The 27062-nt window shown below is 38.5% G+C and overlaps 1 protein-coding gene across 13 annotated transcripts in view; it reads right to left on the bottom strand.

Annotated features, from left to right (window-relative positions):
- Positions 1–26810, bottom strand: part of SUPT20H (SPT20 homolog, SAGA complex component) — a 34292-nt gene extending 7482 nt beyond the window's left edge. For 2 of the 13 annotated variants that reach the window (XM_021377491.1, XM_021377539.1), the window contains exons 1-19: positions 26679–26810; positions 22859–22956; positions 21269–21304; positions 20152–20210; positions 19986–20052; positions 13163–13292; positions 12406–12509; positions 11780–11896; positions 11620–11673; positions 10522–10661; positions 9380–9536; positions 9236–9292; positions 8291–8362; positions 7251–7405; positions 5863–5895; positions 4412–4529; positions 3023–3131; positions 2607–2774; positions 490–802 (exon numbers count right to left, since the gene is read on the bottom strand). In XM_021377491.1, the coding sequence (XP_021233166.1) occupies positions 490–802; positions 2607–2774; positions 3023–3131; positions 4412–4529; positions 5863–5895; positions 7251–7405; positions 8291–8362; positions 9236–9292; positions 9380–9536; positions 10522–10661; positions 11620–11673; positions 11780–11896; positions 12406–12509; positions 13163–13292; positions 19986–20052; positions 20152–20210; positions 21269–21304; positions 22859–22861 (1892 nt within the window). In that variant the 5' untranslated portion in view covers positions 22862–22956; positions 26679–26810. Of the gene's footprint in view, positions 1–489; positions 803–2606; positions 2775–3022; positions 3132–4411; positions 4530–5862; positions 5896–7250; positions 7406–8290; positions 8363–9235; positions 9293–9379; positions 9537–10521; positions 10662–11619; positions 11674–11779; positions 11897–12405; positions 12510–13162; positions 13293–19985; positions 20053–20151; positions 20211–21268; positions 21305–22858; positions 22957–23123; positions 23175–26407; positions 26548–26678 lie in introns of those variants that run through there. The other 11 variants (XM_021377565.1, XM_021377589.1, XM_021377496.1 and 8 more) reach the window with 10 other exon arrangements.

Here is a 27062-nt window from a genome sequence, read left to right as displayed (position 1 = left end):
ATGAGCTTTACAGATCAAAGAACTTTTAACCTCAGTATTTGATTAAACTGTTAAAACGTATTTGCTCTCTTCTGAAGTTTTACACACTTTTCATTCACAGACGTGTTAATAATAAATTTCTTTCCATTTCTCATATAGAGTGGTCTTAAATCAAGGCACAGCTTATGGAATTCAATTATATGCGTCTGAAAAGCTGAAAGTAAAATTTTCTGAATACAATTATTTCAATATTTTGATAGTAAATGCCTTAAATTTCAGAAATACCAATAGTTTCTAGTGGATTTCCACTGCATAATTACAAGGTAAAAGATCTTTTTGTATCACAGATATTGAAAAATACCTATCCGAATGGATGCTGAACAGCTTTGTACAAAAGAACAAAAACCAAAACCAAAACAAAAAGAAGAAAACTAAATGAAAAAAAACCCCATCCACCACCAACCAACCCACCCAGGACAAACTAAGAAATCGTCGTAACAAAGAACTTACCACACAGAGCCCACTACATTGATGAAGTTAAGTCCTGCAGGGTTTGCCATGACCTGGGTGGAGGTTGTTCCTGTAGTAACGGATGTTACCATGGTGGAAAGAGGAATGGTCATTACAGGCAGTGCCTGGCTCAGAGACATCTGCTGCTGAGCAAACGGGGTTAACAAAGTGGGCTGAGGGGTGAAGCCTGATTCTTGGGGAGTAGGGGTGGCAGAAGGGGTAATAGGAGTTGAGCTCTGAGCATCAGAAGGGTGTGGGGTCGATGAAGGGGTGTTGGTTGGAGTAGGAGTAGATGGTTTAGGAGTTCCAGACCCTGCTCATTGAGAAAAATAAAAAGTGCTAGTTTGTTATAAAAGGCCTGTCCTTTTTGTATAATAAGATCAATGGAATCTTATTTAGCACTGAAATTTGTCCCATTTTTTAAATGGCAAGTGTTAATTTCTACATGACACGAGTGTTGCAGCACGCACTCACTGTTAAGGATGCAGTATAATCACACAGAAAGCCCATTCTCCATCCTTTAAGCCAAACACTGTTTTGTATCCTACATTAAGAATCTTCCATAATTTATCATACATTAAGTCATAACTCTATTTAGAAATACTCGAACCAAACCAACTTCTTAGTGACCAGTTTAACCTAATGAATGTTTCAGTCCTAAAATGTTAAACACACAGTCTGTATGAGCTGCCTGCACAATAGCACCATGTTAAAAACATACCATGGAAAACAACAGATTCAACAAAGAACAGATACTGCCACTAAATCATCACGGGGGTCACTCTAAATTTCAACAGACAGCTAAACTCCCATTTGCCAACTTCTGATCAAATAAAATGAATAACTTCTTCTAAAACAAGAACCAGATGATAATACTGCATCTTTACAAGTTACTGTTTAGTGCCTTTACTTAAGTGTAGTATGTACATAGCAAGATTTGTTGTGGATGCTGTAAGCACAGTTTATCAATAGAAAAATGAAACAAAAAAAAACCCCAAAGCAAAAAGCTCAGTGTTTTTCTCTCTCTCTCTCTCAAAAAAAAAAAACCCAAAAAACCAAAAAACCCAAAAAAAGCTTTCATGTCCTGCAGAAAGAAAGGAAAGAAGCGTGAATGTCCAGCTGTTGTGATCAGGGCCTTACTTCTTAAGGTAACAACTGTGAGCAGTAGATTTACACAATCCATAGCACTAAAATAGGCACTGAGTAAATCCGTTAGAAGAAAACTTGTCTAAGTTTTTGAGTTTTTCTTTGTGCAAAACAAGAAGGCAGAAAAGTTACACCTTTTGAGCTATAGAGATTTTAAATTATTTAATGAAAAAACGCATATTATAACACTGTGCAGGATACTGGAATGTGCAGTACATGAGTATTCATTAAAACTGAAACTGCAGCTACGGTTTCTTTGTACACATCTTTTCACAAAATGTCTCCAGACACGTACATATTTAAAAATTGTGTTTGACCTATAGCTACGATTACAACGATCCTGTCAGTGCTAATGAAAATAATTAAACTAGGACGTCATTTATTATTGAAATTTACACTTTAACACCTGAGAATATGGTGCTATCATCACCAGCATCACCACCACACTTGCAATCAGCAATGATTTGTAAAACAGTGTAGGAGTGTTTTAAAAAATCATCTTATAGTTTATTGTATCACCACCTTGGGACTGATCAGATTATATACATACACAGAGATACAACTGCATCAGCTCCTACAACATTTAAAAAAATCAGATGCTTAAGTTATGTCAAGGCAAACTGATCTAACATACTGTTTTTACACGGGAGGAAAAATCTACACTTTGGAATTTTATCTCATCACATCATCTACCAGCCTTTCATAGAAGAGGAGATCATACTAATTGCATAAAAGGTATTAAAACGTATACACAAAGGGTGCATACATATATACAGAAAAAACGAACACAGTTACAATAAACATAAAAATACATACAGTGAACAAGAGACCTGCCTAAGGCTGCATAACTTATACAATTTAGGGTACACTGTACACTTAACTTTAATCATTCCACAGGTTAAGAAGTTTTATCTCAGGAAGCATTTATGCAAAAGCCTAAGATTTAATGGAGAATTTAGGTCGTGACTCACTTTGTGAAGAGCTCGCAGGAGACATGGCAGCTGGAGAGAGCATGCTAACTTGGTTAAGATCCATAGATTGTTTCCGAGAAAGACCAGGTGGCTTAGAAGAGGGTGGAGGAGGTGGAGGAGTTGGGGATTTTAGATGGCCACTTGACTGCTGTGGACTAAAGATATTACCTGAAAACAAACAAACAAACAAAATTAAAGGATCTTTTTGTTCTGTGACTACAAGATAACTCAAGTATCTTTTAGGATATGTGTTTATGAATGATACAATCAGAAATTAACAAAGTGGCACATAAAAACCTCTTTTCACAGAGAAGATACTGACTTTTAAAATACAAAACTTTACTGAAGGGATAGTACATCACTTTACAATAATCAGAACACATGGAAAGGAAATGCTCAAGTGGATGAATAATTACCTGAAGAGCTACTTCCTGAACTTGAAGGTAATTTGATGGGAGGAGGTCGGTGTTTTACACCTTTCCCCAATACTGAAGACTGAACAGAGCCTGATATACTTTCTGGCTGCTAGGAGGAAAGAGAAATTAACACTACCAGAGAAATAATGTCAGCTACCATATATTTGACAGATAACATAAATCAGTTCACTGGTGTTAGAATTCTCAAAACGAAGACAAAATATCCTTGAAACATTTCAGACAGAAAATTTAAATGCTGGTGCCTAACGATTAACACGGGCTAAGAAATCAGAGCATCCACTACTGTGCAGAATTAACTATTCTGGAGAGCTTAGCCTCCACAGACTTGCAGCAATAAGAGATACCTCCCCATTTCTAATTGTTTTCTAATGAAATTGGAGTATTTTGAGGAAAAATCTGAGCATTACCTATCTCTTCTACTATTAAAGACTCCTTTCTCAATTTTGAAAATAAAGACTAAAGCCCCATTCAAAATAAGCTAGATCATTAAAGAAAGCAAACTAAGTAACTTTGGTCCAGCCTTCCGTGAGGGCTTCTTGGACAGCTGGACAAGACGGCTTTTGGAAACACTCTTCAAACCCAAGTTATTCTATGACTTTCCAGTGTGTGGGTTGTGTATACATGTGTACACTCACACTCATATTCTTTTCTGTAACTGCTGCAGCTCCTCTGGTTGACACAAAGAGCTCTCTCAGAGAAAGGCTGTGGCATTTTAAAGAAGTTATTTAGTAGAAAGATGTAGCGACGCAAATAGCCCCATCTGACACAAATTCATTTACTAGTGAAGCTTAAATACAGCAGACCACTACTCTACTGATTCTCACCAAGAAAGCCAGCTGAAGTAAGTACAGCACAGAGCAATGTCAACAAGCATGAAAATTCAGGAATGCAGGAAATTTCTAACAGATGCATACATATGAACGTATGCACTTTCAAAGTTTTATTTGCAAATTATTCTCTTCAAATTAAGGGGAATTTAAGTCTTAAAGGTAAAAGAAATTCAGCTACTATATCTCCTTTTGAGTTTACTGGTGTATATTATACAACATACAGGTGCACTGTACTATACTGCTCTGAGAAAGGTTAATCTGAATAGAGAAAAACTGTAACGAAACACTGGAGCTAACTCTTATACAGACTGCCGTAAAAGAAGTCATGGCTAAGAAATACAATTACTGAAAAGTGAAAACAAAAGTGCTTTCCTCTAACATTCCCAGTATACTCACCATGAATGATTATGACAACGTGTTTAAAATTAATTCAGCTTGAATTTTTACATTATTTTACTTCTAAATGTGAACGATGAGGAGTATTCTAACAATTCAATAATCAAGTGTGAATAAAAAACATACAGCTCAATCAACTCACTTCCATTTCCTTCCCTGGAGAAAGATGACTAAGATTGATTGATCCACCTGAATTATGAAACATTTTCACAGGACATTTAGCTTCGCTTTTTACCAACTCGTGATACTGGTTCACCACTCTGCAACAAACAAGTACATAAAAACATTTAAAAAGATTAACAATTTGAACCACTAAAATTTATACATAAATACAAAGATGTTATACAATCGTATGTAACTACACATAAAAAATACTTTAAATATACATCTGTGTAAAATGGACATAAAGACATATTTTCCTGGGTTCTGTTCTTAGACATACTCTTACTGAAGTGGATTTTTATTTTTATTTTTTAACCTCTGTCTTTTTTTCTAATGCCAACTACAGCTGCTCAGATAAAGCAGTTTCCTGCATGAAGCTTGAATCAGTCAAACTACTTTATCTAAGACTATGAAACGCAGAACAGTAGATTTAACAGTTCCCTTCCCAAAAGGAAGTGTAGTTCTTTGGAATGTCAGTCAGACTTTTCCTCCAAATGAGTCCAGCTTCTTTTATGAAGCTGCATCCCTTGAGCTTATGTTCCCTGTAGAACAGCTGACCTTCTTTTAACTTGAAGTCTGCATCAGGTAAGAACTCTAAAAGCAAGGCAGGTCCATACTGAACGTATATCCAAAAATCAGTTATCTCACCAGAAGTGACAGCACCTTCTGGTACTGACAAATCATATTGTAAGGACTAACAAGCAGTGACATACCCAGAAATTTAAAGCATCAACAGCATCAGGCAAAAAGTGTGGAACTGCTCTGCCAAATCCAACACTGTAAAGCTACTAATCTGAGGAAACTCTATCACAAACATAAGCAAACTATACAAAGAAATGCTGCAGACCTGAAGACCTGCGAGTTCTAACTTACATTCCAGCAGACTGAACCTCCAGGAGTTTACATTATTCCATTAGCTTACACCTCAGTATGATGAACTACATCAGGCACATCCAAGCCGTGGCCCATGGGCCACACGCAGCCCAACCCTGCTCATTCTGCAGCCACACACATCCCCCACGAGTGTCCCAGCCTGGTTCTGTGTGCACATCTATTGCTCAGCAACCACCAAACCATCAGTGTGCTATTAACACACTATTAACACTAACCAGGACTTGGGAGGGAACAGTACAGTGCTAATTCAAGTTATGGCAAATAATTTTATGCATTTTGACACCTTGGCTAAACACAGTGGGACAAGCCATATTACACACTTGTTTTCCTCTATATTTCCTTGCTCATTAAATGTAGGAACTGCACGCTATCACTTACTTACTAATACAGTAATTAATTCCTCTTATTTTGCTTATCTGTTCTGCAAGTTTCCAGAAATACAACATTAAGAGTCATAATGGCAAAAAGGAACAAAATTAATTTCTGGCATGAAGCCAGCTGGTTGTATATACAGTATCTGTTGTATATACAATTTACCTTTCAGCATCAGTCTTGGAACCAATGAGGAACCTGAAATGTAAAACAGTAAAAAACATTTTCAGTGACGAATTGCATTGAAACAGCAATTTTTTTTTTTTTTAGTTATGACCATTGAAAGAATATCAATGCTATTCTCTTTTTAGACTCTCAGTGACAAGAGATACTTTATTCATTGGATGGCCTGGGTATTATTTAGTACCTGAACTTAGCTCTGTAACCATGGGTACAGTACACACACGTTGTCTAATACAGACCCCTTTAAATTACTTACAAAGTAAAAGGTAGAATATGGATTTTTTTTATTAAAAAAAATGGAAGTGAATAACTACTACAGCACTGCTACTGTGAAGAGTAGCAAGGGTAAATTTAAGAATAAACCCACATACCAACCTACAAACACAGAAATACCCATAGGCCACCTAGGGCTGGCTTCAACATACAGACATATCTGTAGGACTTCAACATTTAGTTTCCAGTGTTTGATTTCACATGCCCAAATTCCAGTTTCTCACCATTTTCCGAAACCAAGCATTTTTTCTTTTGTTTAATGCTTATGGCTTGCAAACTATCTTATTGCTTCTGCTTAAGTTTTAATTTAAGAAAGACAACTTCTCACTCCTACTGTTGTTACAAGACTGTAAACTAGATTTGCTGCTCTAAGTAGATCAATATTAAGTACAGAAAGAGAAGAAACTTAGATTTTAACAGAAAGTGTTATTTAGGAATTATATACCAGACAACAATAAAAGTTATTTTTGTAAAGAAACCTGAAGTTTGCTCAGGCTAACTGCTCCCTGCCTACTCTGCTGCACAGGTTTCTCCATGCAAAGAAGTGGCACGTACAACAAGAAGAGCTAAGAACTGAGAATCTTTGTAAGAACCCCAGCCAACGGTAGCAGATTCAAAGCAATATTATGAACAGGACTCAGCTTCTTTGGGAGCTCACGTTTACTGCCTTCATTTGTTTAGCCTTAAGTTCTCTATATAGGGGTAAATGTAATATAATCAAGTCTTATGTTTTCACAGCATCTGGCAGATTTTGTCACAATGATCAAAATTGCGAGAACCATTGCAAAACACACGCTAGCCATGTGTGCTGGTATGACACATAAGATTTTCTCAATTTTTTCTTAAATTATAGCTTTTACGTACAAGAGCATTCAGATTTACTATAAAAGAACATTTAAGATACGATGTTGGTAGAACATGTCTATTTTCTCGTCAGAATTTTTTTTAATGAGTTTTATTAGCTGAAATTTTCAAAACAAAAGAACTCTTGAACGAGATTTCTAGCACCTGAAAGCTCTTATGCCAGAAAATGGTAAGTAGTGTTTGTTGCCTTTCATTTGTTGGATCATACCATAGATTAAAAGAACACAACTTACTGTGGTGGAACTAAGTGGTCACTTTCATCATCACCTTTGAGTGTCTGAATTTTACCGTAGTACAACGGATTGCCAAGAGACTGAAAAATGGTCAGCTTTGTTTTTTGCAGCTGATTACCAACTTCACATTCGAACACATAATCATCTTTTACTTCCTAGAAGATAGAAAAAAAAGGATCAAATAAATCTTACAAAACCAGTAGCAAAAAAAGCTGGTAAAATAAGCCAGTTCTATGCAATACAAGAGATAAACACATTATAAGATGGAATGCATTTGCTAAAACAAAAATTAGAGAAGAAATTATCTGAAGGAATGAAAAGGTTTACAGTCCCTGAAAAACTACAATAACATTGCAAACCTAAAAGCAATGATGTTAGATGTTGAAAGGAAGACTGGGTAAACATATGTAAAAATATTATTAAAATGACGGCAATGCAAAAAAAAAGTTCTAAATAAAATGCCAGAGATGAAAATTAAGCTCTATAGGAAAGTTTTTTTAAAGACATTTGGTAGATGCTGTTAATAAAGTGGACTGATTTATGACTAATTATGTTAAAATGACCTTTCCTTATCAAATCATGTGATTTGCATCAAATCTTAAGGCTCAACTTCAACACTGTAGAAAAAGCTTTCTGTAAGAGGCATTTAATATTACATGATCTCTTTTGAAACAATTTTTTTTCAGCCAATCTTCATAAGAGCATCTGCATGAAGAAAGCAATTTGTTGATCAGAGTACTGTTCCCTGTAAATTCTTATAATTTATTTACTATACAGTGACAGCACATTACTTTGGAGATTAAATTTGCTTTCTGTTGTATTTCTGGTAAACCTGAGAAAACTACAACACTAATGATATGCATGAGGCCGTGTATGAAATTACAAGTTTCTGTAATAATCTTTCTACGTCTACATAACACACATAAGGTTAATTACACTGGAGGAGGGAAAATCATTCCCATATTACTTTAGATTTTATTGAAATAAGAGACATTTTAACTAGGGACAGAAAAGCTTGGGCAAAGGTCTCAATTACTCACGTGTGCTGGCCAAACAGTTGGTTGAGAGTCATCAGGCTTGATAGAACTTTCCACTTTGGCGTATTTTTCCACCTTAAAATGGAGACAGGAAAATAAAACAGAAACAAAAAAAACCCAAAACCAATTATCACACTGGGCCTGAATTAATATCAGCCTAGCGTAGCTTCCTCTTTTAGAGTGGATAACGCTAAAGCCTTCAAAAGCATTTACAACTCTCTGTATTCAGCATTCTGAGAAGTTAAATTTGAGATTTTTACTTTTCTTTTTACACCATACTTGCTATGTTAAACTTAACAAAAGCGTGGCTTAAGACTACAGCATCACTGATGAGTGATGTGCACTGCCATCCTTACTAATCCCAAAGCTACAATCTTGGCTAGTCTACCAACCCCTTCTGAACGCTAGTAGCATGCATTCCAACAGTGCCAAAACCAAGAACAGGCATGTCCCTGAGATCAGAATGCACAGAGCCTGATCTGAAGAATTTCCAATTAATATTTTCAATATTATTTTCCATTTTTTGAACAGATAATTCTATGTCTGATAGTGTACATGACAAAAAAAATTCTACCAGGAGGAAAAGCAACTCTTTTTAAAATACTTTCCTTATTTTTTTTAAATATATTATCAAGATTACTTCAAATAGACACTTGCTCATTGATCTCACAGATGAACAATATTAAAGATCGGTTTGCGCTGTTGATCTCATGCAAAGTATCACACTGCAGTTGCAATGTATTCCAATGTAGCTTAGCTTGTTTTTATCCTAAACTGAAGAAAATTCCACTTCAACTGTCATTTTTTTTTTTTAAATATTATTGGTATTTGATATTAGATAATATTTAGTCCTTTAGGAAGGACTTAGTTTAGGAAGTCCTTTATCCCCTCATATAATACAACTGAATACAATTGCTAATAATTGCAAAAGGTAACAACCAAACTTACATCCACTTCAGAAGGTGCAGTCAAGTAGCAAGGGTTCTGTTTCCACATATCTACACACTAGAAGATGAATACAGCGGTGTTAGTGTGCTAATTTTTAAAATAAATAGCCAAGAAGTTCATCCACCTATGTCTTAGAACACTCACATTTCCAGCTTTAGAAATCTTGAGGTCATACTGCTGGGCTCCTTTTTTCTCCTTCTTTTTCTGTAAGTAGTCAACTAATCTGAGCTGAGGTGGAGTTGAATAGTGAGCTACTTCCTGCTGCCTGTTCAGAGATGACTTTGAGTACCTTTTGAAACACCTACGGTAAGATGACAGATAAGTCTGTAAATCCATCATGTGAAATTCCCCACTGACAATGTATGAGCACAAAAACATGCAGGGAAATGCTAACTGAGACTATAAAACAGGTTTTGAAACACTCATTTCTTTGATTATACAGCATAATTCAAACTCAAATCAAATCAAATCTCAAATTCTTAAGAATACCAGTACTCTGTTCATGTGTTTTGGAGCTAAGAATGGGTTTATTTTTGAAACACATAATTAAATTGTCAAAATGAGTATCAAATTTATACGACTTGTATATTATCAAAGATTTCAATTCTGCCAAAACATCCATGTACTGCTCATGCATTTAGAAAGTTACAGGCACAGGAACTATCCTCCATTCTTTGTGTCACACCCAAACTTTCAGCACATTAATGCTATCCTGGATGCTAATTTAACACCTGTGTACTCTTCTGATAGAACACTTGTTGACCACCATGCTCTAACTTTAAGAACATCCAGGCTGATTTCTCTATTTACACTTACTCTGCAACACCGGTAGTTTTCAATGTATTTCAGTAAATCAAAATGATCATTAGCACTTTTTAGTTCTACAGAGTGAATGCATCTCTTTTACTAAAAAATAACAAACTATTTCAAGCTTTTGTGGAAAGAAGTGAATCACCAGGCACAAAAGTGAAACAATGTCAAGATTTTGCATGCAGTGGACTCCACATTATTTACAATGAATTATGTCAAAATAGTATAACACTTGTTTTCATGTACAAAAAAAGCATATTGCAGTACCTATTACTGAAATACACTACAAAATCGAACAGTTCAAAATAAGATATCATTTCTCAACTGCTCTCTATATTCCAAATATTTAAGTAGATATTAATTTGAGCACTGCGTATGAGAAGGCCAAGGTTTTGTCTAAAGTACGGGTTGTTTTTCTTTGAAACAGCCCATAAAAACTTGCAAAAATCTTCACATGCTTCACACTGAAAAAGTACCGTTTCATGGGGCGAGTATTCATTTTCTGCTTGTTGTACAGGAGTCTGTTTGTAGTACAAGTCACTGCTATTGACGGATCAAGACACAAAGGCTCGGCTGTAGCCAAAATAAGTTGGCTCTCAAGTAGGAGTTTGTCCTCCTGTAATACACACAGCTATTAATAAATGTAAAAATTAAGACTTCCACATCAAGTCAATACAGACCTGTACTCAAGGAGAGAAAATACTCAACGCTTATGTTAGCAGTCATTACGAGTTACAGACACTTGGTTGGAGTTTCTAAAAGGAAAAGAGAACCTACTGTAACATAGCATGGTTTCTTTTCTTTCCCTTTTTATTTTTAAATTGCAGTAATGGTAATGAAATCAATTTTCTCTTAGTGATTTACCTTGATGGACTGGCAATCAGTGACATAAAGATTACAGAATCATAGAATGGTCTGGGTTGGAAAGGACCTTTAAGATCATCAAGTTCCAACTCCCCTGATATAGGCAGGGACACCTCCCTCTAGACCAGGTTGCTCAAAGCCCCATCCAGCCTGGCCTTGAATGCCTCCAGGGACAGGGCATCCACAACCTCTCTGGGCTGCCTGTGACTTTGGATTACAATTTGAAATGTAGTTTAGCAAGATTGTGGCTCTGAAAAATAAATGAGATGTTGCTCGTTCTTCAGCAGTTAACTAACTTTAACTGTACAACCATAATTACTTAGGATCCTCTTTACTATAATAACACCAATAGCAAAGTGCTGCTAAAGGAGCAATTGTGTCATTAGACTGTAACCACTGTTCTAGAGTTGTATGTTGAAGATTACTGAAGTAAGGTAAACTAGTTAGAGTAACTCCAATAATATAATTCTGGATTACCAAAAAATAAGATCTGATTCTATTAGCAATTTCTACTGTTTTCTGTGACATCTTAGGGGAAAATACTATTAACAAGTTAATTCAATAGTTCTCAGGAACACATAGCATGCAGCACTACGCACATCATTATCAGTTCGAGTAAATCCAAAATACTGAGTTATGCTTATCAGATTTTTTTAAGCTAAGTATATTCCCCACATCACTGCAAAGTTTTAAAAGAACTGCTGACTCACCTGTGTCCATTTGTGGTTGTCACTTGTTATAGAATGAACATCACAAATTAAAGTCTGATGAGAGAGGCATAATTATAGTTAGCTTTGTGAGTTATTAATATATGCTCAGTAATCGCTGTAACTACCATAACAGTGAGAAATTGCTTGAAACACTTCTTACCTGCATTGTAGGACGCAAAAGAATGTGCTTGCTTTGGTATGTTGGAGATTTCATGTTACCAGACTGCCTATAGTCACGTATTTCTGCTATGACACATCCACAGTGAAAAATATTAACCTGGTAGAAAAGAACAACTTGTAAATACCCAAATATTTACTAATGTGCCTCAGCCCCTGCCTCAAAAAAGTATGTTACTTATTATGCAGTATTTTTTGATACTATGGATAAAACTACCAATTTTATCAAGATCAGTGACGCTACCAGATATGTCATGTACAAGTTTCAAATGTTTTCTTTCACACGTGAGCAATGTAGGTTTAAGAAATTCTCACATCAGATATTTCATGACAATAAAGAACAAAGGACATTTTGCTGAGCACAGTCCAAGTTGCCTGTCAGCCTAAACAGCCTAAACAACAGCAAAACCTTCTATCCTGTTCTCCCCTATGAATTCCAATACAAATATTTTTTTAGTTATCAATACATTATTTGAGGCATTCAATATTATAGTTTCAAATGCACAAGCATTTTACACTTTCTTTTTAGAACCACCTATGTGAAGCACTCACAGTTCAAAGTCTACCTAGGTACAAAGCAATTCATTCTTGAAGACAAAACTTCCAAACCTGAGATTTTTCTAAGAGATCAACCAAAATAGGCGGTAGCTCCTCTGCATCCAAATATTCAAGCAGTTCTCCTTCCTCATAAGGCAGTCGTATGGTCTCTGAATCTGAATTTAAGCAAAACATTGTTTTTCTTTTGCCTTTCACGTTCAGACTTTAACAAAGTGAGATATAAAACAAGTTTACCACAGGAAAAAGCAGGGTTGGGAAGCTCATCAAAATCACCAATTTTTTTTTCCTATTATATTAATTTTTTATATCCATTTCTGTTCCCAGAGCATGATTTTATTCTTACTGCACTAGAAAACAGTGCTCCTTTATATCTCAATGGAACCAAATTTTTGCTACCAAGTGATACAATGCATGTTCTTATTGCATGCCACAGTATCAGGTGCCATGAAGATGCGATTAAAATGGAAAGCAGATGACTTCTACCTGGTGTAAATATAGGAGGTAGTGCAATAATTTATTTAAGAGAAGGAACCTAAAGTGAGAAAACTTAAATAAGGAACCCAGGAAGAAAAGTGAACAGATATGAAGCTATGGGGAAATAAGAGAGTGCAAAGCTATCAGAAAGATCATTATCCACTGATTTATGCTACGCTATTAGGGAAAATGAGGATATGAAGTTGAAGTACAGGTTTTTTGTTTTTTTTTTTACATTAGAAGCAAAACAGTTAAATATAAGCAACAGAAACACATTCTAACTGTTTATAGAGCGTTCTGAATAGTTATAAAGATTAAGTAGCAAAAATATTACCTGAACCATTTTTTCCCCTGAGCATAAGTGAATAACCCTCATTTCCCGGATAGAGGTTCACTACCAGACATGACAACGTCTCCTGCATAACCAGCTTCTCAAGTAAATTCACATTTCGCCTCAGCTTCTGCTTTAAAAACAAACATTGCTCATGAGCATAATACTATAAAGTAATTAGTAGCATTAGAAACAATTGCCAGAATCAGAACGCTATTAAGATACATGCTTCAACATTAATCTAAATAAGCCCAGTTAAATTTAATTTGAATGTATTCAGTAGATTATATTCATTATGTATTATTTTACATACCTGCACACATATTTCTTAATCACTCATCTCAATAGTAAGAAAAAAAACAACCTTAAGTCCACAGACAACAGTTAGCAAGAATGGCCCTAGGCTAAAACTCACAATGTTGTAAATCTATGGCATGCCTTTCTTTGGTAACATTACTATGTGCACTTTTAAAATTGCATTGTCTTGTCGGTAATTTGCTGAAATCTGATACAACAGCTACAGAGATTATTTACCTATTAAGTGTAAATAAGATCTTTTACCTGAAAAACACACACACACACACATATATATATAAATGAACAGATGTTTCAAAGACAGGTGCATCTTGAAATGTAAACATTTTCAAAACCCATTTAAAAATTGAAACAGCATTTTCAAAACTTCACGTGATTTTACATCTACTGCTGGGAGGCTAGAATGCATAGCTGAATACCAGGAGCAAATGAAGGTATTCACTGGAAGGGTTATCTTAGTGCTCTGATAAGCCTGCCCAACTGCTCATTTCGTATACACCCATTAAATAGTAGTGGGATGGCTCTTTTTGAACAAATTTAGCTTTCCAGAGATAACTGGGAAGACAGGAAACAGAATTATTACTTCTACAGAAACCATTCCTAAGAGAAAAGAATCAAAACAACAATAACAAAAAAGCAACAAAACAAAAGTAAGCATGGCAGTGTAAGCCAACAGACCACTTTGACAGGTATACATAAAGAAAAAAAGGAGGAAAATCTTTCACCTAAGTAGTTTTGGAATAACAGCCCAAAGTTAACTCTCTCCGTGCATCATGAATGATGGTGACTTCATTCTACTTCCTTTTACACTTTAGAAATTGTGGAAGCTAACACAAAGGAAAGCATGAAGTAGCACAAATTCTGGAAAACAGACGGGGAAAGAACTGGAGGAGCAGGGCAGAAGAGGAGAAAATACATCCCGACAACAATAAAAGACAGATAAAGAATGCCACTGCTCTGAAGACGTAGCTCGTTAGTTAAAATCTTCATCTAAGACTCCTACTAGACTCCTGTAAGACATCTACCCAAAAGAAGAGACTGCACAGACACCGCTTCAATTGCCAACACATCACTGTGTACCATCTGCCAGCCATCATCTTCATTCAGACACAGCATGAAGTACTCTGGGGTACAGTAATTACCATGTGAAAAGGTCAGCACTCAACTGCTCTGACATCTTTACTCTTAACAGTTGATATAGTCATCCTTTCACAGAATCATAGCGTTTGGAATCATAGAATCACCAAGGTTGGAAAAGATCTCCAAGATCATCCAGTCCAACCGTCCGCCTATCACCAATATTTCCCCACTAAACCATGTCCCTCAGTACGTCGTCTAAACATTTATTGAATACCTCCAGAGACAGGGACTCCACCACCTCCACAAGCAGCCCGTTCTAGTGCCTAGCCAGTCTTCTGGAGAATAAATTTCTCCTCATGTCCAATCTGAATGTCCCTGGTGCAACTTGATGCCATTCCCTCCAGTCCTAAAGGAAGGACCTGTGGAGATCAAGTCCAACCCCCTGCTAAAGCAGGTTCCCTACAGTAGGTTGCACAGGAAACATCCAGGTGTGTTTTGAATATATCCAGAGTAGACAACCGCACCACCTATCTGGGCAGGCCTGTTCCAGTGCTCTGCACTCTCAAAAGGCTCTGTTTCTCATATTCAGGTGAAACTTCCTGTGTTCCAGTTTGTACTTGTTGTCTCTTGTCCTGTCACTGGGAACCACCAAAGAGAACCTGCCACCCATCCTCTACATTGATACTTTCATATTTAGTTGTAAAATGGCATTAGGAAGATAGAAAGGAATATGTGAATTACCTAAGAAAATTAAAAATAAGATCAGGATATGGCGAGATAGTTCTAAGAAGAAAATGATTTACACTAAAGTTACATGTAAAAATAAAAAAAACATGTCTAATGCAACTTTATTATTTTTCATGAGTTTAAGAAAAATGATTATTCAACTATAGACATTATTCCATGAAAATTACAAGTACAGAATAATTTAAAGTAACTAGTAATCACAAAGAAATTCTTAATAAACAAGTCACCTTTTTTTTTTCCCCCCAGAAATTTCTCCATGCACACAAGTAAAGATTTATTTTTACAGAAGGACTGTGCTCTTCAAACATCTGGTAAGTAACATATACAATGGTAATTCAATTGTAAAAGTAATGAAATCGAGTTAATCATGTTACTATGACTTAAATTTATTCAGTGAAAGACATTAGCTTTACCTTTTAGTTTTTATTTTTTGTTCAATGATCATTAACCAATTATAGCTCAGCAGGTTTTTTTTGTTTGTTTTTGGGGGATATGAGAAAAAATGCAAGGGAAAGAGTAGAGGACAAACAAACACACCTGGGAACTTCTCTGGCACTTCATCCATACAAGCTAAACTTCTTAAGATGGATGCTAAGCACATTTTAAAATATAAAACCTTTCCAAGTCATTGGAGTAAAATGGCATTTAAGTACAGAAATTTCAATAAGCAGGTAGTTAGTTACCTTTCACTAACATGAAAATGTCTGTAACCACAAAATCAGCTTTCTCCTTTGAGCTGGCTACTGCAGGTGCTAGCTTTGAACTGACATTAAGCTCCGATCTATGGAAACATTTTAAAGATTGAGAACTGGATTGAGGTGGATTACATTTCTCAAATGTTCACCACAATATAACACAAGAACTCAGACACAAAACAACCAAGTTACACTGCCCTGTTACATCAGCTAATACTCCTAACTCTCTCTGACATCACCTGCAGAAAAGTGGCACCCTTCCCTCTCTGAAAACACCCTGAGCATGCAAATATTGAATACTCCTGCCTAACAAGTCTTAAACAGCAGTTCTATTCTATGTTTGTTATTCGTCCATTCTTGGCTATGATTAAAATGTTAACTTTAATACCTTAGCCCTCCCCACAATGCATCATTGTTGCACTAAAATTGATTTTATCATTATTATGACTGCTTTTCTTGCCCCTCACTATAACACCTTCAATTTTTCCAATTGCCTTAATGATTGAAAAATGGGTCATAAGCCATAAAATAAAGAGAATATCTACATAAAAATAAAAAAGTCTTTTAGCTATTTACTATCTGTGAAATGAAAATCTAAGAAAAGAATCACAGAATGGCTTGCGTTAGAAGGGACTTTAAAAGCAACAATCCCCTTCTATGGGCAACGTTTCTATCCACCAGCTCAGGCTGCCCAAGGCCCCATTCAGCCTGATCCTGAGCACCTGCAGGGATGGGGCACACACAGTTTATCTGGGCAGCCTGTGCCAGTGCCTCACCACCCTCTGAATAAAGAACTTCCTCATAACATCTAATCTAAATCTCCCCTCTTTCAGATTAAAAGCATACTCCCTTGTCCTATCACTACTAGACCGTGTAAAAAGTTGATTTTTGTTTATAAACCTTTAGAAAGTTTATAAGCTCCCCTCAAGTACTAGAAGGCCACAATGAAGTCTCCCTGGAGCCTTCTATTCTCCAGGCTGAACAAGCCCAGCTCCCTCCCTCCCCTTTCTTCATAGGAGAGGTGCTCCAGCCCTCTGAGCATCTTCATGACCTCCTCAGGACCCATTCCAGCAGCTCAGCATCTTTATTATGGTGGGGGCCCCAGGCCCAGATGCAGTATTGCAGGTGAGCCCTCAATAGAGTTCTTCCCTTGCCTTCAGACATATTTCCTTAATCCCAGTATCACTATACAAACGCAGAGAAGGCGCAAGATCACAGACTGGACACCGTCACTTATTCTTTGCAGGTCCTGACAATGGAATAAGGTGCCTATGAAGAAGAGTTTGTCTGTGCTCAACATCAGAATCTTCACGCAGTTTATAGTTTTTCTGATTTTAAGTTATTAGAAGAAACGAAGTTTAAGCTTTTTCATATCATGTTATTTCTACTGCATAGTCACATTGGTTTCAGGAAAATTTTCTTAACAGCCATCATAACTTCAGTGCCATCACTTTCTCAAGATCTTGAAGGTTAACAGATCTCACTGTACATATCCTGCCTTATTCCACTCCTTTCAACTGCAGCACTGAAAAAACAGACAAAAGACCCGGATTTTTGATCGCTTTAAAAAAAAAAAAAAAGAAGCGAGCACTCAGTATTTCCTATTTTCAATAAGCCACTGTCTTAAACAGTGTTTTCTTCTGTTAGATAATTTAAGATGGAATTTTGATAGGCCAAGATCTATTCAAAGTGAAATCACAAATCTTACAGTAAGTCTTTCCTAGAATACTTCCTGTAGGGTAAACACTTAGGAATTAATTTTCAGATACATTTCTTCATACGGCATACTTCTTTTTTAAACTACAGAAAAGGGCAGTGGTGAGCACGTATTGAAATACTCATTCCACAGTCAAGCAACTCTAACTACTTAATATGCCCAAAATAATTAGAATAATCCATATACCAAAATTGGGAATTATTCTTTAAGGATAAAAAACGTCTCATAAGATGCCCCACCTGGCTGCATTACTTATAAGAGTTCCTAAGGTATGACAGCAACTACAAATCAACAGTTTCAGTGTAAGAATTATCAAGGGAAATTACATGGCCACTGTTACACACACAGGAAGATTAAATATAAATGGTTGTAGGGGAAAAAGTTTTTGATCTAAAAGCAACAAGGATTATTTAGCATTTTTGTTCTCTAACATATTACAAATGTGTGATTATACATTACAACGCACATATTAACCAAAAACTGCAAAAACAAAAAAAACCCTACCCAAACCAACCTTACAACTTGACAGAACTTACACAGAGACATCATTTTTTGGATACAAAATACAAGGAGTAAACTGAAACCTAAGGATGTTTGTGACCTACCTGACCCTAAGTCAGATTTTTAGAGAAGACTGCAACTACTAGCTAAGCACAAAGATTTGCATTAACACGGCTAGTAAAGACAATGAGTGTGCAGCCTCTGCAGTGGAGGCAAGAGAATATTTCAGTTTCATAACTAACGCCTAAGGTAACCTTTCACAGATGAACTTTGAGGAAAGCTGTGGTCTAACGTGTGTTTGTTTCACCTAATGCGATATGGTTTACTTCAAAGTGGAATGCTCACCTATTTCCTCACCTTCCGATCATTTGCTTCTGAATGGACAACATATTTACAGCTGATACCATTAAAACTATGCAGTACTGCAGTAGAAATTTTGACAGTTCTATACATCAAAATCTTTGAAGTCATTGCCCAAACTCTAGTCAGAATACTATTTTCTTCTTGTTGTAGTAAGTTGAGACAAATAAGCAGTCCTACATTAATGGATAAAGTCTCATAAAAACATTGTGTTCTGAACATCACACCTTAATCTTTGAGCTTCTCATTTTCAGCAATTAGAATCCACAGTATAAGACCAAGATATCAGTTAACTATCCACATCTTAGTCCAGATTTAGCAACAACTATTGTGTTTAAATCCTAGTTTTTGCAGATTCCAGTTGAGCAATCCCAATCTTCTCCTTACTGCTCAAACATCATCACTCATTTGCTACTGATGGTTTAATCTCTTCACTTCTGTATTTTGCTTCATATCTTACTTGCATTTGTGATATGAATCTGCATCATATGCTAAATAAAACCAACTACCTCACTTTCACAAAGAATTACAGGTGCTCAATAATTGTAGTATTTCGGCACAATTTGTCTTCCTCTACACTTTACTGTGGGAAGCAGCAATGCAACAGATCCCACAGCTGATTCTTCTCATTCCATTTGATATTCACCACTCAGCAAAGCAGATCATAGCTTTTACACCTTAGATTTACAGTAATTAGGCTTGTCCGAGTTTCTCTGCTAAAGTTAAGAAAAGGTTTCACAAAGCACTTATCAGTTCACTGATTATCCCAGAAAAATAAAAACACCTGAATTTACCACAGAATACAGATTCAAAAAAAACTTCTCTGCACATTTTTTCCATGGCAGTCAAGATATTACTAACCAGATTCAGAAACAGTGATATCGACAACAATGCCTTGAGATTTGCTCATAGATTTCAGTGATGCAGGATTAAAACAGAATAAACAGGTCACTTAAGCCAGTCTAGCTAACATGGCATGAATCATCCTAACTACTTTAATACCACTATCTGTTGTCTAATGAACTTTTCACGTCTCTCCATTCCAGACTGCTTTTTTGAAATATTGTTTCTATATACAGAAAAGCATCTCAGAATTAAAGTCTTCACAACCCTCTGCTAGCATTCAACTTTATCACCTTTAAAAACAGATTTGGGATTATCATGTAGTCAGCGGCACTCCCATCATCTTGCTTTTATTTCAAACTGAATTAAGAAAATGCTATAAAGTTACACAGTCAGTTTAATCCACACAAGCCATTAACTGTTTCTATGGATGTCTCAACATTTGGTAACTACTACAGCCACCAGTCCTTACTCCTTTTTTCAATAAAGAAATTAAAATAAAAAACAGTCTACCCTGAACTTGCCAGTTCAGACAGCAAGGGAAAGCTGCTCAGAAATTTTCACTTACCTTTATCTCAGGCTCTTTTTCACATTCTTCTATATATAAATCATAGAGTTTTTGAAATACAGATTTTCTGAAATAAAAAAAAAACAAAACCCACACCTTAAAATGTAACCAGAACTCAATCAAAGAAATGCTATTTAAAAGATATTAAGACTGAAACTCTCACTACCTTCCACTGGATAAATATTTTCTTTTGGGAGGTCTCTGACGAGCACTTTCAATGATATACTGGAAGAGAAAAATAAATTAAAAAATAGTACATGTATTACAAGGAAATATAACTCTAGCTAAATGCAATTTTAGATCATTAATAGTTATTTATTTTACGTGTAGAACAAAGCCTAACAGAATGAATCGTTAAAAATGTTCTAAAAGTTATCTACTGTATGTTATATTCGTCAGCAAGGAACCATCTCCTTGTTGTCCTAGCAGTGAAATACAGCACTTCACAGCTATGACATGAGTTGCACACAAAGACTTAATTTTACATCCATGTTTTATAATCATAGTAATAAATATTTGCTTAAGTTAACACACTAACATACTGAAGATAACTTGCTCAGATCATCAATTTCATGCGTACTGGCTCAACAATATTTATAAATCATGTATTCTCCAACACAGCCAACCTACAGAAATGTGATTTTACCCTGGTGTCTTGCATTTATGTTAGGTTTTAATTAGAAAAGAATACTAATAAAATTTCCATCTGATTAAATGTCACTAATATTCTAACAAACTTTATGCAAATGCCTAAACGTTTCTCCAAAGTATTTCTCCGAACAGTTTAGATTAACAGTATTTCAATGAAAACGTGTTTCTCTGGGAAAACCTATTGCCATGAGCACTACTATTGGAAACCATTATACCAACACGTAATAACACGAATGTAAGGGCACTTACCTTTTCATTACAACTGTGCTATTATTAGAAAGATAAACAGAACTTTGCTGTACTTTTCTGCTATCCGCAATCATCATTTTAAAGCTCTTTTTATTTTACAGCTCTCAGATTTGTTGTTTTTAAAAGGGGAAAAACTTACGTGCTGCAAGGCCTATAATCCCTGCATCAGATGATGTTCTCAGTACAGTGGGTAAGAGACAGATAGCTGGCCTAGCAATTTCAGAGTTTTGCAAAACCACAGCAAGAGGTATGGGTCATTATTTATACACACACACTTTTAAATGAACACACCCTCTGTCCTCCCACTACTTTCCACAATTGTATTTCTTATATTTTAAGTGTGCTCCCAATGTACTATACTCCAACAAGTAACTATCGCTTACCTCTGCACGATCCAGTGCCTGTTCTAAAGCTTGCTGCTGCAGGATTATAAAGAGACTTTTTTAGAAAGCACGTTAATTGTCTTGAACAACCTTGTACATAAAAGCCACCACAAAAATTCCGCTATTAGTACTGATATTAATTAATAGAATATGGGCTCAAATATTCTTTGGCTCCCTTCAAACTTAGTAAATGAAACCTCAAGTAACTGCATTAACAACAATTAATCCCACTACTAAGTGTCTACATTTGCAAAGTTCTGGCTACATTACGAAGAACAATGAAAGGCAGTTAGAGTTAGAATAGGGAAATTATATCTAAGAAAGGTAATTAAAAAACTAATCAAAACAGCTACAGACAAAAAGTAGAAAATCTGTACTCCTTGAAGCTGGCTGCTAACTCAATATAAAGTTTAAGCCAAAGCCTTCCTGAACAGCACAGCCCAAGCAGAAAACATTTAACATTCAGGCACTGATGGCAAAGAATGGTTACTTTTCTACAAAAAGGGAATGAAGGTCTGCACTCAGAACATTATTTCTGTGCACAAGACGGTATGAGAAGTTTCTTAAGACACACTACTAAGTGTGGAGGAATCTGAGGGTGCTGGCTGATGCTTGACTGAACATGAGCCAGCAGCGTACCCAGGTGGCCAAAAAGGCCAACAACATCCTGGCTGTGTAAGAAATAGTGCTGCCAGCAGAAGTAGGGACGTGACCATTCCCCTATACTCCGCTCTGATGAGGCTGCACCTCGAGTACTGCATTCAGTTTTGGGCCCCTCACTACAAGAAAGACATTTAGACACTGGTGTGTGTCCAAAGAAGGGCAACAACACTGTGAAAGGGCTGGAGCGCAAGCCTTATGGGGAGCAGCTGAGGGAACTGGGATTGTTTAGTCCGGAGGAGGCTCAAGGGAGATCTTATCACTCTCTACAATTGCCTGAAAGGAGGTTGTGGTGAGGTGGAAGTCAGCCTCTTTTTCTAGGTAAAAGCAATAGGATAAGAGGAAATGGCCTTAAGTTGTACCAGGGGAGGTTCAGGTTGGATTATCTTCTTCGAAAGAGTGGTCAGGCACAGGAGCAGGCTGTCTAGAGAGGTGAATGAGTCACTGTCCCTGGAGGTGTTCAAGAAGTATGGAGATGTGGTATTTAGGGACATGGTTTAGTGGGCAATACCAGTAGTAGGCAGATGATTGGACTAGATGATCTTAGAGGTCTTTTCCAACCTTAATGATTCTATGCTTCTAATCTGCTTAACAGCAGATAAAATCCATGGCAAAATGAGTAAATGTGAATTGAAGAACATTAAAAAAAGGTAGAGTGGAAAAAGGACTTGCACTTTGTAATCAACTCTCTAATGTGAAAACACACTGCTATCTTTATGTGATTCTCCTGGGATGTGCTAGGCAATGACTAAGCATTTAGGATAAGTTATGAAGGAAAAATGGAAAAAAAAAGACAGAACTCGGGAGCAATAAGCAAGATCAAATTTTTAAGAAAATCAAACATTAATCACATTATCTTCATCAGCCAGCTGGCAGTCTATAGTGAAAAGATCTGAAAATAAATTATCTTAATATATTATCATAACTTACCATTATAGTTGAATCCAAGTGACCAAGTTGCAAGAGAAGTACTTATGAAGTTTGGCGCAGCAGGCAAAGAGTCATATTTTATGGTCACACCTGGGGTACTGAAAGATCAAGGAGAAAAAAAATATATAACTACACAACTAAATAAGGATTCTATTCAAATACAACATTTTAAATCATACAACAGCTTTGTTTGTAAGGGACCTCAAAGATCATCTAGCTCAATGCCCCTGCCCCAGGAAGGGTTGCCAACCACTAAATTGGGCACCTGTTCAAGCTGAACACTTCCAGGGACGGCTGTTCAACATCACTGAGCAACCTGAAAAACAATTAATTGTACTTAAATCTCATTTGTATAGTATCCTTTCCTCCAAAAGTAGGAAAAAAAAATTCTGTTCAGTTTAAGTGCAGACGTTCATATTCTAATGACTTCACACAATCATATCATTTGTACAAAATAGAACTAGTAATAACTATACAATTGAAATTAAACAGACAAGTGCAGTTTTTTACCATAGGCACCCCAACCACCAAAACCAGAGAAGCACAAAAGGCTCATATATTTAATTACAACTAGCCAGAATATTTAGCATACCCTACTTATGTTTTTTGTTTTGTTTTTACCTCATGAAGTTTAACGAGGCCAAATGCGAGGTCCTGCCCCTGGGTCGGAGCAATCCCAAGCACAAATACAGGTTGGGCAGAGAATGGCTTGAGAGCAGCATTGAGGAGAAGGATTTAGGGGTGTCGGTCAGTGAAAGTGTCTAGACGAGCCGGCAATGTGAGCTTGCAGCCCAGAAGGCCAACTGTATCCTGGGTTGCATCAAGAGAATAGTGACCAGCAGGTTGAGGGAGGTGATCCTCCCCCCTACTCTTCTCCAGTAGAGAGTAGACCACACCTGGTGTACTGCATCCGGTTCTGCGGCCCCCAACACAAGAAGATGGATGTGTTGGAGCGGGTCCAAAGGAGGGCCATGAAGATGGCCATGGACCATCTCTTCCAAGCTCAGAAGCAGCGTATCCCGAGGAAGAGAAAGGCGAGTAAGAATGCCAAGAGACTTCTGTGGCTCAGCAAGGAGCTCCTGTACTTATTTCTGCGCAAAAAGAAAGTCTGCAGGGAGTGGAAGCAGGAACAGGTTACCTGAGAGGAGGACAAAGAAGTTGTTTGAGCAGTCAGTGATCAGGTTAGGAAAGCTAAAAGCCAGATGGAATTAAATCTAGCCAGGGACATAAAAAGGAACAAGAAGAAATTCTACAAGTATATCAGTGATAAAAGGAAGGCCAGGGAAGATGTGGGCCCTTTCCAGAAGGAAACTGGAAATCTGGTCATGAGGGATATGGCGACAGCTAAGGTGCTCAATGACTTCTTTGCCACAGTCCTCACTGGCAAAGGCTCTAGCCGCACTGCCCAAGCTGCTGAAAGCAAAGGAAAGAACTGGGAGAAGGAAGACATGACCGCTGTAAATGAAGATCAGATTCGAGACCATCTAAAGAACCTGAAGGTGCACAAGTCCATGGGACCCAGTGAGATCCATCCATGGGTTCTGAGGGAACTGGCAGATGAAGCTGCCAAACCACTGTCCATCATACTTGAAAGGTCATGGCAGTCTGGTAAAGTTCTCACTTATTGGAAAAGGGGAAATATAGCCCCCATTTTCAAGAAGGGAATAGATGATCATCCAGGGAACTACAGGCCAGTCAGTCTCACTTCTGTGCCTGGCAAGATCACGGGGCAGATCCTCCTGAAGGCCCTAGTAAGGCACATGGAAAATAAAAATGAGGTGATTGGTGGTAACCAACATGGCTTCACCAAGGGTAAGTCATGCCTAACAAATTAGTGGCCTTTTATGATAGAGTTACAGAGTCAGTGGATAAAGGAAGCAACTGGCGCCATCTACTTGGACTTGTACAAAGAGTTTGATAATGTCCCACACGACATCCTGGTCACCAGATTGGAGAAAAATGGATTTGATGGATGGACCATTCGCTGGATAAGGAATTGGCTGGACGGTCACACTGAGAATGTTGCAGCCAACAGCTCCATAAACAAGGGAAGACTGGTGACAAGTGGCGTTCCTCAGGGATCAGTACTGGGACCAATGCTATTTAACATCTTTGTAGGCAACATGAACAGTGGGATTGAGTGCACCCTCAGTAAGTTTGCAGATGACACCAAGCTGAGTGGTGCAGTTGACACACTAGAGGGAAGAGATGCCATCCAGAGGGATCTGGACAGGCTTGAGAGGTGGGCCCATGACAACCTCATAAAGTTCAACAAGGCCAAATGCAAGGTCCTACACCTGGGTCAGAGCAAAACCAAGCACAAATACAAGCTGGGCAGAGAAAAGCTTGAGAGCAGCCCTGAGGAGAAGGATTTGGGAGTATTGGTTGACAAAAGACTCAACACAAGCCAGCAATGTGAGCCTGTAGCCCAGAAGGCCAACGGTATCCTGGGTTGCATCAAGAGAAGTGTGATCAGCAGGTCAAGGGAGGTTAATCTACCCCTCTATTCTCCTCTCATGAAACTCCACCTGGAGTACTGCATCCAGTTCTGGGGCCCCCAGCATAAGAAGGACATCAAGCTGATGGAGCAGGTCCAGAGGGGGGCCACAAAGATGATCAGAGGGCTGGAGCTCTTCAGTCTGGAGAAGAGAAGGCTCCAAGGGGACATTATAGCAGCCTTCCAGGACTTGAAGGACACCTACAGGAAAGCTGGGGTGGGACTTTTTATAAGGACATGTAGCAACAGGACAAGGGGAAATGACTTTAAACTGGAAGAGCATAGGTTTAGACTAGATATTAGAAATTCTTTACTGTGAGGGTAGTGAGACACTGGAACAGGTTGCCCAGAGAAGCTGTGGATGCCCTGTATGGGAACTGCTGAGTCATGGCCTGAACCACTGATTGAGCACCTGGAGGAAAGACCCAGTCAGCCCTGGGAGCACAGGTGAAGGTAATTCACCTGTGTGACCAGAAGCCTCTTAGGCCTCATTTAAGGGCTGGCTGCCACTGATAAAGGATCTTTTTCTGGAGATCCCCCCTTAGTGGAAGCTTTCCCTGTGAACCTAGAATCTTCTGATACGGGTAAGCAATCTATTTCCCTTCCCTTGTAGCACCTTGCTATTGTGCTGGTCCTTCCCCCTCTTTTGTAACTCCTTTTCCATCGTGTTGGTCCTTCTGATTGCAACATGCCCCCTCCTTGCACGCATTCAAGACCAGGCTGGACATGGCTTTGAGCAACCTGGTCTAGTGGGAGGTGTCCCTGCCTATAGCAGGGGAGTTGGAACTAGATGATTTTAAAGGTCTCTTCCAACCCAAACCAGTCTTCGAATCTATGAAGGTATTGTTTTGGGTGAATGCCTTTCCAGACTTCCTCAGCCATCTGTCAGCCACCACGCACAGCCTTACTCAGCGATTTCAACGTGGTACCAACTTCCCCAGAAAACATACAGAGGATGACTCATACCTTCACAGCAGCCTGAAAGCTACTGTTAGGCAGTGGGCGAGAAGCAGCCCACAGAGGATGGCCGTGGGCAGCCCAGCTATGCTTACCGCTCGACATCACCACCGTCTCCGCTGAAAACAGAGAGGCCTACTGCGAGGGCAGGCAGCGACCAAACGGAGCCAGAGACCACAGCAGCCGGGCCGGGCCAAGCCCAGCCCCTGGGCTGGGCCGGGCCCTCCGATCCCGCGGCTCGGCCCGGCCCACCCTGCCCTGCCCCGTCCCGCCCCGCCAGGCCGCAGGGGTCCGCCACGACACCGCCTCCCACCTCAGCCACCTCCCTCCTGGCGCGGAGAGCCCCGCGGCGCCGCACTCCATTACCTGCCGGGCTCCCGCGGGGCCCTGCCCCCCGCACTGCGACCCCCGCCGCCCGCTCATTCGCCCCCTCCTCTGCCCGCCGCGGCGCCCCCAGCCTCTTCCGCCCCGCCGCTTCCGATCGCTGCCGGAAGGGGCGGGCGCAGTCACCATGGCGACGACGGCGTCCGGGAGGGGGCGGGACCGGACTGTTGGCGTCGCCGTGGAGACGGTAGGGCCGGATTTAGAAGCCCCGCCCCTTGGCGGGTTGACGGCGGGGTTCGCTTTTACCGGGGGCCGCCGTTAGGCGCTGACGGTTAAGGTGGCGGCGAGGTTGCAGGGAGGTGGTAGAATCCCAGGATCCTGCAGTATCCTGAGATGGAAGGGATACGTAAGGATCGTTGAGTTCAA

This window comes from Numida meleagris, chromosome 1 (assembly GCF_002078875.1).
Source record: "Numida meleagris isolate 19003 breed g44 Domestic line chromosome 1, NumMel1.0, whole genome shotgun sequence".
Taxonomy (NCBI): Eukaryota; Metazoa; Chordata; class Aves; order Galliformes; family Numididae; genus Numida; species Numida meleagris.
Note: the sequence above shows the minus strand (reverse complement) of the source record. Positions and strands in the feature narration are given on the sequence as shown.